Source organism: Ictalurus furcatus, chromosome 3, assembly GCF_023375685.1.
Source record: "Ictalurus furcatus strain D&B chromosome 3, Billie_1.0, whole genome shotgun sequence".
In the NCBI taxonomy this organism is placed as follows: Eukaryota; Metazoa; Chordata; class Actinopteri; order Siluriformes; family Ictaluridae; genus Ictalurus; species Ictalurus furcatus.
Window position 1 is genome coordinate 17,781,404 of NC_071257.1, and position 17,610 is coordinate 17,799,013.

The 17,610-nt window shown below is 37.4% G+C and overlaps 1 protein-coding gene across 2 annotated transcripts; it reads left to right on the forward strand.

The window, feature by feature from the left end:
- The first annotated feature begins 6,557 nt into the window (after positions 1-6,557).
- On the forward strand, positions 6,558-16,779 carry hells (helicase, lymphoid specific). 2 transcript variants are annotated; one of them, XM_053621197.1, is made up of 23 exons: positions 6,559-6,998; positions 7,146-7,243; positions 7,391-7,494; positions 7,681-7,803; positions 8,185-8,232; positions 8,395-8,419; positions 8,599-8,660; positions 8,759-8,797; positions 9,064-9,288; positions 10,631-10,813; positions 11,626-11,769; positions 11,977-12,173; positions 12,272-12,368; positions 12,504-12,665; positions 12,827-12,975; positions 13,107-13,251; positions 13,364-13,447; positions 13,539-13,658; positions 13,748-13,864; positions 13,951-14,110; positions 14,669-14,765; positions 15,126-15,202; positions 15,328-16,779. In XM_053621197.1, the coding sequence occupies exons 1-23, from the start codon at positions 6,991-6,993 to the stop codon at positions 15,414-15,416; spliced, it is 2,553 nt and encodes an 850-aa protein (XP_053477172.1). In that variant the 5' UTR covers positions 6,559-6,990; the 3' UTR covers positions 15,417-16,779. The 2 variants fall into 2 exon arrangements, with proteins under 2 accessions (XP_053477173.1, XP_053477172.1); XM_053621198.1 differs by lacking the exons at positions 15,126-15,202; positions 15,328-16,779 and having other exon boundaries at positions 6,558-6,998; positions 14,674-14,752.
- Positions 16,780-17,610: the final 831 nt, after the last annotated feature.

The window sequence follows — 17,610 nt, forward strand, 5'->3', positions numbered from 1 at the left end:
CCATCTATTGAGGCAAGGACACCATTCAGTCTGCAGTGTTTGGGGTTCAATTGCAGGCTGACAACCCATCTCTGGAATGACTGCAGTTCTAGCAAGCCTAAGGGAATGTGGCTGCTCTCATCAGTCCAAGCATTCTCAACAGAAGCTGATACTGTAGACAGCCTGGCAAGCATGATTATATTTGCCACATGCTGGGGCTGCTAGCAGTCTTAGTAGGTCCAGCTTTATGCCACTGAATTCTGTGCTTTGCTTTGGTGTTTTGTAGTACACCATGAGCTCAGGTGCCACAGTGTGAGAGAGGACAATTGATGAGTTTTGGATGGCTTGCTTTTTAGTGACAGCACACAGGAGCTACTTGTCCAGATATGGCAGTATCCTGATGCCAGTGGCCATCTAAAGAGACAAGGCCAGCTGTATATATGGAATTACTGACCTTGGAAGGCAAACTTTAGGAAAGTTCTGTGCAATGGCAATAGCATTTACATTTACATTTACAATTTTGGCATTTGGCAAACACCCTTAACCAGAGAAACTTACAGAAAAGCTTTAAAGTCTCTATCAATAAATACATCCTGATACTGTTCAGTAGGTCACAAACTAAGAGTACTATTAGTCTAACAAACTCTTTTGGGGAGGTAATATAGTATAATAAAACACACAGACAACACAATAATTTTTTTTACTAATATAATTTTTTATTTATATAAAGTGCTGTGATCAAATAAGCATCACATGTCTATGAACATGTTCTGTGACTGCATAGTCACAATAGTCATAATCTCCCTTTCATAACAACTGAAATGGGAGGATCTTTGGGGTACAAAGTTCCCTCCAAGTGAAATTGAAAATTGGACAGGAAACCACCATCCTTCTTTAGAACAAGAAAATAAGAATGAATACAAATACACTTTTAACTGTGGGGCCTACACAATTTTCTACAGCACTACTATTTCAGTGATGGTCCAACCCATGCACTTTAGGTATGTGCTTGGAGCCATTTTCTAGGGCCCCTCCTATTAGGTAGATATTGTGTGACACCCCACCACCACCACCGCTCAGGGCAATGCAATGCAGGCAGGCAGGCATGAAGGCAGGACCAAGATGTGTTGTTTTAAAAACACCATGTGGATGGTCTGTATGGCCACAGGGGCTTTATGATAAAAGCATTCAACTTCCTGAAGTACAATGTCCAATGTAAAAAAATACAAACAGCAGCAACAAAGAATGGAAAAACACGGGCTATTCACAGGACACCTGTAGTTCTAACATCAGTCACAAGCTGCTTAGCAGATACTGCGTCATACATCGGTATGTGATCTTCTTGGAGTATGCATGCGCACACACAAGGGGTTATTCCCTGCTGGCTAGGAGGGGTGAGATAGAATAGCAATTACAGAGAAAGATGCATTGTCAGCTATTCGACTTGCTTCCACATGTATAATGTACAAGCAAACAGCCTGTGATTATATGTTGAACAGGAGGTGTGGCTTTATGTTGTTGTTGTTTTAAAAAACCCAGAAATGTAAAAAAAAAAAAAAAAATGAGAAGTGCATTGCCAGGACACACACACACACACACACACACACACACACACACACACACACACACACACACACACATGCTTCTGCTGACAAACTATTAAAATCATGTAGGTCAGACCTGGATTATGTCTGACTCAGAGACGTGCAATTTTATTGTATTATAATTTAATATCTTTGTGTGTGTGTGTGCGTGTGTGTGCGTGCGTGTGTGCATGCCTGTGTGTGTGTTTGCATGACTGTGTGATCAAATAATAATTATGATTATACTGAAAGTTCATTTATTACTGCAATTATCTCACTAATTCACATGTTCCTTGAATAGGTCAGAGCTCTGGTAATAATGGATAACTCACACATGTGAACTCACATACATCACAGCTGCAGAGACTGGTTTCCTGTAACCCTCCAAACAATATTTCCATAAAAACGCATCCACATCTCATTTCCTCACACTCTGGAAAATATAACAGAGATTCAATGGAATAACAAACATCAAATAAGAACTGACTCATGCCAGTACCAATGATATAGCATGTTCCTCCACATACACTAAAAAAAGGTTAAATTTTTCCTTTGGGAATTTGTTTTTGGGTTTTCTTCCCTATTTAAAATGTTTTTTGTTTGTTTGTTTGTTTGTTTGTTTGTGGGTGTATGAGCATGTGTCTCTCTTGTTTAAAGGAGTCTAATTTCCTTAGAGGCATTTTCACTCAATTATGATTTGAACATGAAAGGGAAGAGGATGTTGACTAAACTAGGAACAATCAAATTAAGGGCAGTTAGAACTTTTTCCTGTAAGAAACTGTGAGCTATCAATATCTCCTTGCAAATCTCACATGATTATAGCTGTTGTGCTTTGTGTTTGCACGAATCTTACAGGAACTCGGTCAGGCTTTGGTGGGGTGGAGGGGCTTTCATGACATATCACCCTCACTGCTGGCAAAATACACAGCAGCACCAGTTATTAGATTATGTCTGGTGTTATCATTAAGCCAGCTGAGATCTTTTAATAAATCTGACAGTGTGTCATATTATGTCACAAAATCACTGGGTATTCCTAAACTTTTGACTTGTCATGCAGCTGCTAAGCCCGACAGATACTAAACAAATTCATCTAAATTAAAAAAAACTCTGTGCTCATTTGTTGAATGTCGTTTATGTTACATACAATTTTTATTTAAAACCTACCAATTACCTAAACAGTTGTAATTGCAAAAGTAATAGAATTAATTCATGGATTGCTGCAATGTGTGAAACTACATTTATTCTAACTGTGAGGATTATTCAGGGATTTTTAAACGATCTCAAGAAAAGTTTAAGACTTTTCCTGAGACCTCTTGCCTTAATTATAGCCACTGCATGTATAACAATAAGGACAAAGTTCTTGCAACAAAATAAGGACAAAGAACATTGTGAGTCAGCTTTATCCCCAGTCTATTTCAGGAGCAACAATATATGATAAGGAAAGATATGACTGAAACATTAATTGTGAATAAACATGTCATTTTAAAAAGACAACTAAAAGTTTGAGAGGAGTTCAATACTACCTCTGCCACATTCCAAAATGTACATAAATTAAAGAAGAAAACCAATGAGAGGAGGCTTGTGTTCACAGCTTGCGTTCTCCTTTATACTGAAATAACAGACAGAGAGCTGCAATGGAGGAAATGGGCTAATGGGTTATTTCCATATGTTTACAGCCAGGCAGCCCTAATTGATAACCTCCCAGATAACCTGCACATACACTGAAGATAGAATGGCTCAACAAACACCATATTTAATTAACTTAAGATATTATAATTTAAGTAACCATACACTGCCCACCCACTACACTAACTGTTAAGATGTTTGATTATTGCGGGTTTTTTGTGGAGTTTTTTATTATTGAATCAGGGCAATTTGAGACGGTGCCTTGAGGTGAGTGGGCCTGTAGGAGTAGAAAAGTATGGAGACCTGCTGAATAGAAATATCACACAGCTCACATACATGTACAGGCAGAGGATACATTGCTTCAGGGCAGTGTGTAAGGAGTCTTATCAGGTGTGAAAGATTTCAGAGGCAACTTTTTCTCACTACTGTTGGCCTTGGGTCAGACTCTGCCATGCCAGCCCTACAGTCTTCATACCAAAATAAATGCCAGGATGATAGTTTAGAATCTTGTGTTTTGAGGGCTGCAGTATTCATTCATCACATAGTTGAATACAATGCTTGAGAGTGGGAGAATTATGTACATTATTACAGAGGCAGTTGATTGCCTATATGAATGAGTTTGCTGGCACAGATCACAATTTTAGTGCAGGTAATGTGTTAACCAGGAAAGATCAACAAGATAATGCACTAGAACTATGGGTATGTGATGGAACAAAAATTAATTAATTAATAAAATACATTTAGGGTAAACATTTTGCACATTCAGTGATGTAAGTTATTTGACATTTGCTTTAAAACCAAAACTTTAGAATACGGTTTGAGATTATACTACCCTCAAATGTCCAATTGCTTCATAGTCAAGGATATACTGTGTATATAATAAGAATATAGTGCACAATTAATATTTGCATCCTTAGAAGTTAGTTGATCAATCTTTTTAATCATTGGCTCTCAGACAGGCACACGTCTGAAACCAGCAAAAAAAAATGTCTTTATATTCAGGGGATGATTTGTGTCAGAGGACATACATTATATGGGCAAAAGTTTGCTGACACCAGACCATCACACCCATATGTGCTTTTTGAACATCCCATTCCAAATTTAGCCCCCACTTTGCTGTTATAATAACCACCATTCTTCTGGAAGGCTTTCCACTAGATTTTGGAACATGGCTGTCGGGATTTGTACCCATTCAGCCACAAGAGCATTAGTGAGGTCAGGCAGTGATGTCGGGCAAGGAGGCTTGGCATGTAGTCGGCATTCCAGTTCATCCCAAAGATATTCAGTGGTCTGTGCAGGACACTTGAGTTCTTCATGGTCTTCATGGAACTCGCTTTCTGTACAAGGCATTGTCATGCTGGAACAGGTTTGAGCCCCTTAGTTTCAGTGAAGTGAAATTGCAATGCTACACACACAAAGACATTCTATACAATTGTGTGCTTTCAACTTTTCCCCAAGCAACTGTTTGGGGAAGTCCCACATACTTTTGGCCATGCCATGTAGTGTACTGTATATGTACTCAGGACTACACTTGAGAATTCCTCAATTAAACCTAAGCTTAATTTTTGTCAAGATATCTAGCTTTCTGCTGACCTCTTGTGGATAGCAATCACAGTGTCAATATTTAATGTAGGTGAATGTCATTCAATTTCTTCATGTTAGTTGTTGCAAGTGAGTCTTTCATAGCATTACCTCTCTCAAGGGGAAGAAGTTAAAACTGTGAGCCAGGTTCATATCAAAATGTATTTAAATGTTAAATGTAAATGCTAGAATTGTTTAAAATTGTACTGGTTTTAGCTTTCCTTTGTGGTTTCAGAAATGCCAAACTTTTCTAGAATCAGGGTGGACATTAGAAGCAAAAAAAAGTAATTATTGTTTATTTTATTGTTCATACTCAAGCTGATCTGGGGCCTGCATGTGTAATATATATTTTAAAAGAGAAAATGTCGACACTTAGTGGTCAACGAGAGTTATCGCAGCTGATTGTCACGTTATCTTCAGAATTGCATTGAGATTTATCGAGAATGCTTGTAATTCATCGGCTGAGAGTTTGGACTACGCAGACCGTAACCCCCCTTAGCCCAGTTGTCAAAACAAAGAGAAACAAAAATGATTATAAACTATAATCATGAGTATTTGTTAACTCTTTGCACTAGGTACTAAAGTCCAAGGGCCCCATCAATTTATGCGATTGCGTTTTCAAATGCTATTAGTTACAAAATCGATTGTTTTCCGTATCGTCCCTGGCCCCAAAATAACTGAATTCCCCCCATCTTAACTTCAACCTTTTGTTTGTTTGTTTGTTTGTTTGTTTGTTATGTTTGTTTGTTACCCTTGAACCTGGCTGGGGCAAAACAGCTTTACCATCCGTCTGTTTAGGAATTAGCAGATCAATGCTGAAATATACATGCTTTCAGTCCTGAAGGTTTTCCTTTTCAAATTGATACTGGTATTAGAATATCATTGTGTTTATCCATCCATCCATCCATCCAGCTATCCATCCGGCTTATCCTACATAGGATCACGTGGGAGCCTGGAGCCTAACCCAGGGAACTTGTGCACAAGGGACACCCTGGACCAAGTGCCAACCCATGGCAGGCCACAATCACACACATATTCAAAAACTATGGACAATTTTGGAAATGCCAATCAGCCTACTATTCTTGGATTGGGGAGGAAGCCGGTGTACTCAGAGGAAACCCCCAAAGCACAGAGAGAACATGCAAACACCCTGCACACAGGGTGGAGGCAGGATTCGAACCCACAATCCCTGAGGTGCTAGGCAAAAGTTGTGTTTATTTATTCTTTTGTTTGTTTTTTGTTTGTTTGCTTATTTAATTTTAAATCAAGTGTGACCCTACCATTAAACTATTACAGGATGTAAGATTATTAATGAGTCAGGCATGCATGCAGAAGTCAGAGTGTGAATGCAAGTGCAAGCATAGTCTCAAATGCTTTAATATCCAGGTTTGAATATTTTCACTTTGAAACTTTGGCACCTTTTTTTTTTTTTTTTAAACCGTTTTATATGTACAAGAAGTATCGGTATCGCGACATTAGTCTTGGTATGACTTGCTGTTAGAGCGGTAAAAAAAAAAAAAAAAAAAATCACTTGGTACCGCCCATCCTTTACTCTCTGTACTCAAGCCAAAATCTTTCGCGGGAAATGTCACGTAAGAATGTCGCACACATATCAAACACAGAGGTAATTCTGTAAAACGCAGGACCTTTAATACAATCCTTTTTCAAACCATGCGTGTGTTCTTCATAAAAATAATGATAAAAGTGGTAATTTATATTTCAAAGAGTGTTATCTGGAATAAGTGTATATGGAAAGGACAACTCTCATCATAATCCGTACTCCACAACCACCCCCATTTGAAGGCCACATTGGTTGCGTCCACATTGGCGCGAAACCTCTCGGTCGCCAATGTCTTGGGTTACACAAGCGCACGCTGTCTCGGTCTGAGCTTGTGTTCACGTGCTGCTGCTGATAGTTATCTAAATTGATCTGTTTCTTTAACGAGCAAAAAAAGAGAAAACATTTGGTTTTATTCAACTTAGGATTTATTTTAGTTTGGGGAGTGTATTCCACTTTTTTGTTGCTTGTTTCTTGATGTTAACTTAAGGTTAGCAATAACCTAGGAACAAAAGTTTATTTTTTTCAGGAGGTTATACAACTTTGTGCAATATAGAGAAAAAGTAAACAAACAAACAAAAACTAAAGAGCCGTGTGTTTTGCGTATCGACACAGCTGACACGACCAGAGCTGATTTCCTTGAGTCCGGACACAGCAGCTGAAATGAGTGTGTAAGTATCACTGCTAGCTTTTATATGTAATACACACCTCATTCATCACAACACCGTACTTTCTCTCGGATAAAGTTCGACATTTAACATTTTCTGAAGGTTGTGGGAAAGCTAAAAAGTCTTTAACTGTTGTTTATTTGCTGTTAGGAGCGTTAAAGATGAGGCACGTAGTGTGTCTCCCCTTTGTCCCAAGCACAATGAATGTGAGGAGCCAGAAGGCGCTGCAATGGAGGTTTCTTCTGCAGGTATGAGTCTGAACCTTAGCTTGCTCAGGTCTTGAGGGATACATATTACTACTGCATTGATCTCCGATCATACAGTGTGTAGAGCCCGGTTCTGTTTAAACGAGGTCACGACTGTAGATTGGGGTTAATGCACGTCTCTACTTGCAGTTCAAGGTCCACTTGAGGAGGTTGTTATAACAAAGGAAATGGCAGAGATGGAAAGGAATTTAAAGGAAGAAGGGGAAAGAAAGGAGAGAGAGATGATTGAAAAGGTACCTACTGAAGGTGTACTTAATTATACATATAATTATTAATTGTGTTGTATTAATATGTAATATACTTAACTGTACTGTCAGGGGCTTTATTAAACGTTAAGTTTAAACGTGTAATTGTTTGAATATATTCAGTATTGCTTTGTATCTCTTTATTCAGTCTCTGTGTATGTGTGTGGTTTGCAGGCGAGACAGTCATGGGAAAAAGACACTCAAGAAATGCGTTTTAAGAGGCTACAGCACCTTTTGGAGAAAAGCAACATATACTCCAAATTTCTGCTTACGAAAATGGAGCAGCAGCAGCAAGAGGTGGGGTTTCATATCGCCCTTTGGGGAAAGTTGCAAGAAATAAAATACTTTCTGCTTCCTGGTTTGTCTGCAAAACTGCAAGACATTCTTATGGATTAAAGTTAATACTAAGAAACATGCACATAGGTTTATAAGAATGCAGGCATGCAGTGTGTAAAGCTAAAGGATGGCTTTAATTATTCAAATTGTCCAAAGAAGTTTTTTCAAATTTGAAGTTCAATCCAGCTCCACACACTTAAAACATCTAATTATTATTTTTTAATTTATTGTTGTTTTCGGGGGATTTTCTGGCAAGTGGTAAATGTTCAGAATGTCAAGCCATCTTTTTTCGATTTGGAAACATTTATAGTAAAAAATTTATACAAATATTTATCAATACAGGAAAAAATAAGGAAGGAGAGACTGGAAAAGAAAGCAGTGATGCAGAAGGTCAGTGGGTGCTAAAATCCATTGTTTTGGAAATGTAAAGTATAGATGTGATAATATTATATTGTCCTGTTCCAGGCTTTTAAATATAATTGTTCACTAGTATTTGTAAATGCACGTAGTACGGATTCCCAACTTATACAAAATTGTCCCACAATTCCACAGGCCAATGGCAAGAAGACAGAAAAAGGTATTGTTGTATATTAATGGAACATATGACTCGTGTAAATCTATGGCTTACTTTATTTCAACTATGAAATTTCATATATTTGCATTTTAGGACATGTGCACTAACCTGAACACTTTAAGTAGATGAAATGGAAATCTAACAAGGCATACTTGTAATGTTTAATCTCTTCTTGTCTTAAGTTGGGAGGAAGAAGAGAGAAAGGGAGGAAGATTATAAAATTGCTGATGTTATATCCAAAGAGGTAAGCACGTTTTTGTGATTTATTCTGTATGTTCTCTTATAAAGAACTTGGTGTGACCATTAGCTGAAATGTTTCTTTGAAAAATTTATATTTTACAGGAAATTTTGTCAAAAGCCAAAAAACGAAAAGTGGATGAGGTAATTTGTAATAGCTTTTTATGGAGGGGGGCGGGGGGGACTCTAATACAAAACCATGTAACGTCTTAGACAAGATTTCTCAAACCTAGAGTATTTTTAAGAATTTCTTCTTAATATACTTTATATAAAATAAATATATATATATATATATATATATATATATATATATATATATATATATATATATATATATATATAATATACACATTTGAAATCTGTTTACCTCAGGATTTTTATTTTGAGTGTTCCTTCTCTGTATTCTGAAGGAGGCTCAAAGCCAAAAGAAACTCGAGGCAGAGGATATAGAAAAACTAAGTGACTCTAACTCGGATATAAAAGGGCGACTGTCTGAAGTTGTGCGGGAAAATGCCAAGGAGCTGCTGGACCCAGAAAGGAAAGTGAACGGGCAGCCTGTGCCTGCGCAGCAACCCAAACTCTTCACTGGTGGTGTGATGAGGTGGTACCAGGTGGAGGGCATTGAATGGCTAAGGGTAAGCTAGCAACAGCATACAGAGAAATTATCAAAACAAAATGCCAACTGTAATGCAAGTAATACAGTTACTTGTAGGGATTTGTCAAATTAGGGCTGTGCACAGATATTTAAATACTGTTGTGCATAAAATTCACATGAAGTCAGTTAGAAAATATGAAAAAGCTTTGTCTGGTAATAATTTTTAGCAGATAGCAGTATTGTTGTGGTGTGTAAGAGGTCCGGACTTGAGAGCAGCCAGCCTTAACAGTCATGAGGACAGTGTCTCATATGAAGCTTGCAGGACATAACCGAGAATACATTTCCAACAACATTCTGTACAACATAATTTAAAAGATTAAACTACAGTGGACACAAATTACCTACCATGGGTTTGCAGATTTTGTGGCACAAGGGACACTGCATGTGTGGCAAGTATCTACTGCTCCACTGTTCATTTTGCACCAGGTGCTGCTCTTGCATGTTTTAGTAAATATAACCTGCAGATACCTGTACCGCCCGTCAGATTATTATACAACATGCACCGACAATGATGATTCACTAATCCAATGAGATTAAAGCTGCTAAAAACTGCCACCAATTTTTGGGAAGAATGCATTTAGGTATAAGACTCCTGCAAATTGGAATAATCTACCTTTTAAATGTACGATCTTTGACTTTTTTTTTTTTTTTAATGTTTAAAAATGGTTTGTTTTTGTTTTGAAACCTGTTGTACTTCCGTTAGACGATATCTGTTTATATTTATTAATGCTAGGCAAACATTCATATTTTGTTAATTTTGTAGTGGGGTGTGTTGTTTTGAATATGATTGTTTTTTTTTCTTACGTTATTTAACTTTTGTGTATTAGGACCCCCTTGAAAACGAGATGAAGCATCTCAAGGGCTTAATCCTAAAGAATAAATTTGTTACTGCTACTACAAATTCACTTTCATGAATTTTAACCTATGTCAGGGTGCATGCTGCTATAGTGGAACGACAGGCTGAAATATTGCATTTGCATTCAGTTAACATTAGCTATGCATTTAATATTTCTGTTTATTACATCTGTCAAACCCAAGGAGGTACACTGCCATCAGCAGGTAGAAGGTTTAATTGCAATGGAAAAAATATTCTTATGTAAGACCATTTACCTATATAAGACATTTTTCCCTTTTTCCTCTCATAATAGTTAACCAAATATCCATTCATTAATTCTTGTATGTATTCAAATATTAAAATTAGGCAGAAGGCAAATTCCTAGTTAAAATGCAACATTCTGCACAGGCCATGAGAAATTGAGATGATGTGTGGAGAAATTTCCTCTAATACGTTCTCACATGCTCTTGTTTCATTTGTTGTGTAGATGCTGTGGGAGAATGGAATAAATGGTATCCTGGCTGATGAGATGGGACTGGGAAAGACCATACAGTGCATTGCTCATATTGCAATGATGATCGAGAAGAAAGTCCTGGGACCATTCTTGGTTGTAGCTCCTCTGTCCACTCTGCCTAACTGGATTAGTGAGTTTAGGCGCTTCACTCCAGAGGTGAGGCTACTGAAATGGGGTTTAACCTGGGGACCGTATTTGCGTTTTAAAAATCTGATTCACAATGATAAGGGTTTGCAACTTTGATGAGAAAATTTAACAAATTGCCAAAGCTATCGGGAATTCTGGATTTTAACTCGTGGGAGTGGTCATCAGTACAAAATTGCCACCAGAAAAATGTAGTCATGACTTTACATTACACAACACTGACTAAATGATATTAATTGTTAATGCAGTAAAACCTGCTAGCACAGCTTCAGCATGATCTATTGAGTCAGTGTGCATAAAGCCATCTAACTAAGCACGAATAGAGAAATTGCTGTCCAGTATTGGCTGGCAAAAAAAAAAACAGTGGAGAAAAAAGCATACCCCAAAACTGACTAGGCACTGTCATCAACTCATAATCTAGATTCTTGCTGTTGAACTGGCTGGCTAAAATTGGCTAGTTGTATACAAGATGCAATAAGGACAAATACACAGCACAACTACATTGTAATGCCTGAAATCAAGACAGCTGTAGAGTTTATGGTTATACTCCGAATCCCAAGCTCAACACATGCTTTACAACAATAAGTTTGTTACAGTACTGATGGTAGTATAATTTAATATGGTGTTTAATAATTATTGTGACAAACTAATTATTTGGATTAATCCCACCCAGCTTTGGTAAGCACAAGAACTCTGTGGAGAAGAACATTCAAGCAATGCTTACGTTTAAAATTTTGGTTATGTTCTACAGGTTAAATCCAGGTTTCCTGTAAATATAGCGCACTCTTTATATATTACCTTGATCCCTTGTCTCTTTTCCTTAGATGTCTATAATGCTTTACCATGGCTCACAGAAAGAAAGAATGGACCTCGTCAAGAAAATCCGCAAGCCTCAGGGTTCCCTGCATATGTGCCCTGTTGTTGTGACTTCATTTGAAATTGCCATGATTGACAGGAAGTATCTTCAGGTTAGAACTGATTCTTGCACACCAGTGAATGCTATGATGTACAGTAAATAGGACTGGGCAATTGAAATACAAATACTGTTTTTCTGAAAATAGTTGTAGTGCAGTTTAGACTGTTAATGACTTTAAAAGCTTGAGCAAATGTTTTGTTTTGTTTTTATTTATTTATTTTAAGCAATTAAATCTGGCCTCTTCCAATTCTCTCTCTAGCGTTTCCACTGGAAATACCTGATTGTGGATGAGGGTCACAGGATAAAGAACTTGAACTGTCGTTTAGTGCAAGAGCTGAAAATGCTTCCAACTGACAACAAACTGTTGCTGACAGGAACTCCTTTGCAGAATAATCTTTCTGAGCTATGGTCTCTGCTTAACTTCCTTCTCCCTGACGTCTTTGATGACTTAAAGAGGTATTCATAAATGTGAATTAATATTATGAATTTCCTGTAGTCTGTTTGGATCAGCTTTGTAGTAATAGTTTTTTTGTTTGTTTTGTGTAACTCTTTAGTTTTGAGTCATGGTTTGACATCAGCACCATCACCTCAGATGTTGAGACTCTTGTAACTAATGAACGAGAACAAAACATCCTTAATATGCTTCACCAGGTGAGAACAAAGCAGAAACTGTTGTACAATCTTTTCAAAAGTTACTCATTTGCTGTGATACCCATAGACATTGCACTATAAACCCTGTGCAATTTGTGTTCTTTGTGCATTGGTTGATCTTGATATGTTGCACAGATTCTCACACCCTTTCTCCTGAGACGACTGAAGTCAGATGTGACTTTGGAGGTTCCGCCAAAGAAAGAGATTGTGGTATATGCTCCAATGACAGCCAAGCAGGATACCTTTTACAGGGCTATTGTTGACAAAACCATTGCAAAGGTGCTGGGTCAGGATAAGGTAAGGAGTGGTTTATTATTTGTGTTGTATTTGGGACACTTCGGATAGTGTGACAAATACAGATACTTTTTCAGTGTATGTACATAAATCAGTTCTTTTATGCTTTGCACTCAATTCTTGCATTAATTCATTTTTAATAATTTGATCATTTTTAAACCAAGGGGGAGACTACAGCAGTACAGCGGCCATCCACTGGGCGCCCTAAACGCAAGTCTCGGAAGGTGGTGGATTATTCTGAAAGCAATGAATCTCCAAATGACCTAGAAAAATACATCGAAAAAGTTCAGAAGGAGATGGAAAGTCAGAAGGAGTCAGTGTCTTGTTTTATTTATTTTTTAATAAAAATGTTTGGTGTTTTTTTAAGTAAAAATAAAATTTTCAGATCAAACATTAATTTAACATTCAAGTTAAATAATAATAAAAAAAAAATTCTTTCCACAGTTTTGCTCCTCTGGTAGACATTCAAATGCCTGTTGATGCCCAGATCAACCTGAAGCTACAGAACATACTAATGCTTTTGAAGCGATGCTGCAATCATCCATATCTCATCGAATATCCTCTTGTCCCTGGAACCGAGGAGTTTAAAGTAATTAATATTTTAAAATGGATAACTCCTGTATTAATAAAACTATCATATCTGATTAGCTTGGAGAACATAAGTACTCTTAATTTATGTAACCGTTTTTTTTTTCCTACAGATTGATGAGCAGCTGGTGGAGACATCAGGGAAGTTCTTAATTCTTGACCGAATGCTCCCCGAATTGAAAAAAAGAGGACATAAGGTAAAGTAGTCTGTCATTTGTATTTTTTTTTTTAAGTACCATCTTACAATTTGAGATGTACTTACTTGTGTGCTTCTGATGGTTTGCATAGGTCCTAATTTTCAGCCAGATGACCTCCATTTTGGACATCCTGATGGACTACTGTTACCTCCGGGGATATGAGTACAGCCGACTAGATGGGAGCATGAGATATGCCGACCGAGAAGAGAATGTATGCAACATGTATTTCATTCAGTTATTTGCCACTATATACAATTCTCTTGCTACAAGTGTATTAGCCAGGTGTTCTCTACTCTGCAGATGAAGAAGTTCTCCTCAGATCCAGAGGTATTCCTCTTCCTTTTGAGCACACGAGCTGGTGGACTTGGGATCAACCTTACAGCTGCAGATACAGTCATCATATTTGACAGTGACTGGGTATGTGTTTTGTACATATGTAAAATGACCGTGAGATATCAGCAGAAGACAGTTGAAATGTTTAAATATTTTCATTTTAACTGAAGAACCCTCAGGCAGACTTGCAGGCTCAGGATCGGTGTCACCGTATTGGACAAACCAAGCCTGTGGTGGTGTACCGTCTCATCACAGTAAACACTATTGATGAGAAGATCCTGGAAAGGGCATCTGCTAAGAGGAAACTAGAGAAGATGGTGATTCATAAAAGTATGTTATTTAACAGAGGATGGCACAAATTGTTTCTTTGACGGACCTTGTTAATAGGACATTTATGTCCATATACAATTAAAAAGATTTGTTGAAGTTGGCTGGGCAAGGAATTGTAATTTAGCATTTCAGCCGTTCTTTTAATTTAAAAAAATACATGACCATGTTTATTAGCAACATTTGTGATTCATGTAATATCGTGTCTCAGATTGTTAGTATTTGTCCACTGGAATAAATAGTTTGTTTCATTTGAGATTCATAGCTTTCATTCACTGCACAGTGTACTGCCTTGGTAATATAGCCATGATAATATTCATCCAAGCAGATACCAGCAAAATGCCCTAGGTACTTGCCAAAAAAATCTTTAATTGGTTATTTTAAGGCCCCCTTTTACCTCAATGCAGTTTTCTCCTACTGATGGGCATCTTCCCATCTACGCAGTAAAATTAGATCAGTTGAATAAGATAAAAAGGTTGCTGTGGTTGATTTTGAAGATTCCAGTATTAGTCTTATTTTAGGATGGCCCTATTTGAGTTTGTCAATTTTTTCCCCCCCCAGAGAAGTTTAAAGGGGGAAAAGCTGATCTAAAGCAGTCCAAAAGCTGTCTGGATATGAATGAACTGATTGACCTGCTGAAGTCCAGCGATTATGACAGGTACTGCATTCGGGCTCACGTAGGATACTTTAAACATCTGAAAGTTTGCTGTTTGTGTTCAGTTTCTTTATTTTTGAATATTATCTGTTACATGGGAGCAGAGGGCCAATATGTTTTTAAACCCAAAATAATGAATATGGACTAATAAAACCTACCCATTATCTTCACAGAATATTGGCTATAAAAATAAAATTGTCTTTTCACTGGAATACAAAAGTCACCAGTGATTTTGTTGATGTTTGAACAATTCATAATTAATTCTTAATGTCATTAAATCTAGCACAAAGTGGCAGTGTTGCCAAAACAAATATGGATATTTGAAGTGATTGTGTGTCTAATGAGCAATATCTCATGTTGCAGGGCAGTGAAGAGCACTAAAGGCAAGGTCATCAGTGACAAAGACCTGGAGATTTTGCTTGACCGCAGTGACCTGTTGGGTAAGTTTTATGACACTTAAAGTGTCTTGTTTATTGTGTTCCTGTTTACATATTTTTGTGTGATTTAGACATGTATGGGATTAGGTATTCTTGTATTAATCAACTATTTTATGTGAACGTTTCAGATCGAGCCAAAAAGAGTGTTCAACAAGAGGATGGAGTGTTCAGGGTGGTTGAGACTAAAGAAGAGGATGCAGAGATTTGTCTGTCATAAATGTGACAAAGTGGATTGCACTATTCAAGCAAACTGTGGTCTCAATCTGCTGTTTATACAAACTGTATAGTCTTTTTCTACAGTTATTACTCCTTCTAAATTTTTTCTGATGTTATATTGCTGCTCTAACAAGCTGTCATATAATTGTCATTTTGAACGACTGTCTGCAACCTCAGAAGACTGGTGGTTTTACCCAGATTTAGATTAAGCACTGCTAGTATGATGCTCATCTTTATAGAATGCAGTGTAATTTGCTAAAATTTTGGAAAATTTCAATGGAAATTTGTATTAATGCACCTTAAATTCTTCTGGGATGTTGCCGTTGTTTATGTGAAAGCCAGTTATTGTGAACCATTGTCATCTACCGGTCTGTGTATCCATTTCAATATTTCCATAGTGTTGTTAACTCAGAAGCACTTTGAACGTGTTTCAAGTACACCTTAACATGGACCGTGATGTTCTGCTTTGATTTATTTTTTTCATGTCTACAAAATATAATAAATAGTTTTGTACAGCAAAGTCTTTTGGTTAAAGATTTGCTGGTTCATTGGAGATTGTAAGACAAACCTTTTACTGATTGAGGATATGTAAAGTCATGCATGTTTGAGTATGGCAACTGAACTGTCTGCAGATTCCAGAACAAGAAGAAAATCATTCAGAAAAGAAGACATGCCCCTGTCAGTGCAAACAGTGCATTATATGATGGTTCCTGAGATCCATGTATCTCAGGGGAAACAGCATGTACATAACTTTTGGCAAAAAAAAATTCTCTTGTACTGGATGAGTCTACAGACATACACGCACACAGAGAGAAGGGTTTATGCTGCTTGGGTGGAAACTTAACCACAAAGTGAAAGCCCAGCACAATTAATTCCATACTGCAACTTTACCTATTGTTTGTTGCATTTTTTTTTTTGTTTATGGACCGAAATAAAGTTGGTTCTTTTGAAAAAATAAATTAACCAAAAGGTTCCTGATGCCTACTTTAGAATTTTCTATATTTCTGCATAAATGATCTAAAACATAATCGGATTTTCACGCAAGTCCTAAAAGTAGACAGAGAACCCAATTAAACAAATGAGAAACATATACTTGGACTTTTATTTATTGAAGGAAATTATCCAATATGTGAGTGGCAAAAGTATGTGAACCGCTAGGATTAGCAGTTAATTTGAAGATGAAATTGGTGTCAGGTGTTTTCAATCAATGCGATGAAATTCAGACGCGAGTGAGCACCCTATTTTAGTTAAAAAACAGATTTATCAGTCTGATCTTCACAACACAGTTGTGGAAGTGCATCAAGGCATGAACAAAGGTGATTTCTGAGGACCTCTGAAAAAGAGTTGATGCTCATCAGGCAGGAAAAGGTTACAAAACCATCTCTAAAGAGTTTTGACTCCACCAAACCACAGTCAAACAGACTGTTTACAAATGGAGGAAATTCAAGACCATTGTTACCCTCCCTAGCAAGATGTGTAATAGTCCACGAAGTCACAAAGGAGCCCATGGTAACTTCTAAGCAACACAAGACCTCTCTCACATTGGTTAATGTTCATGAGTCCATCATCAGAACAAGAACGTTGTGCATGTCAGGTTTGCAAGGAGAAAGTCACTGCTCTCTAAAAAGAACATTGCTGAAATATTTTGTTTGCTAAAGATCACGTGGACAAGCCAGAAGGCTATTGGAAAAATGCTTTGTGGACCGATGAGACCAAAATAGAACTATTGGTTTAAATGAGAAGCGTTATGTTTGGAGGAAAACACTGCATTCCAGCATAAGAACCTTATCCCTTCTGTGAAACATGCTGGTGGTAGTATCAGGGTTAGGGCCTGTTATGCTGCATCTGGCCAGGATGACTTGCATTTCATTGATGAAACAATGAACCCTGAAGTATAACAGCGAATTCTAAAGAAAAATGTCAGGACATCTGTCCATGTACTGAATCTCAAAAGAAAGTGGGTCATGCAGCAAGACAACAACCCTAAACTAGGGCTGCACAATTAATCGAATATCGATCGGGATTACGATTTTGACTGCCCACGATTAAATGAACATGATCGACTGCGATATTAACGTTTAAAGTTCGTCCTCCGCTAATAGAAAACTTTGCTGCAGATTAAATAAAGCACTTCCTACACTTACAACCAATCACCATAGAGCGGCGCAGGGATGACGTCATTTTTAGTGCCAAAA

What these genes read in the sequence shown, in the direction of transcription:
- hells (XM_053621197.1), top strand. An exon ending in TCCTTAATATGCTTCACCAG is followed by an intron (nt 12,369 to 12,503) that starts GTGAGAACAAAG and finishes TATGTTGCACAG; the next exon opens with ATTCTCACACCCTTTCTCCT. An exon ending in AAGTCCAGCGATTATGACAG is followed by an intron (nt 14,766 to 15,125) that starts GTACTGCATTCG and finishes CTCATGTTGCAG; the next exon opens with GGCAGTGAAGAGCACTAAAG.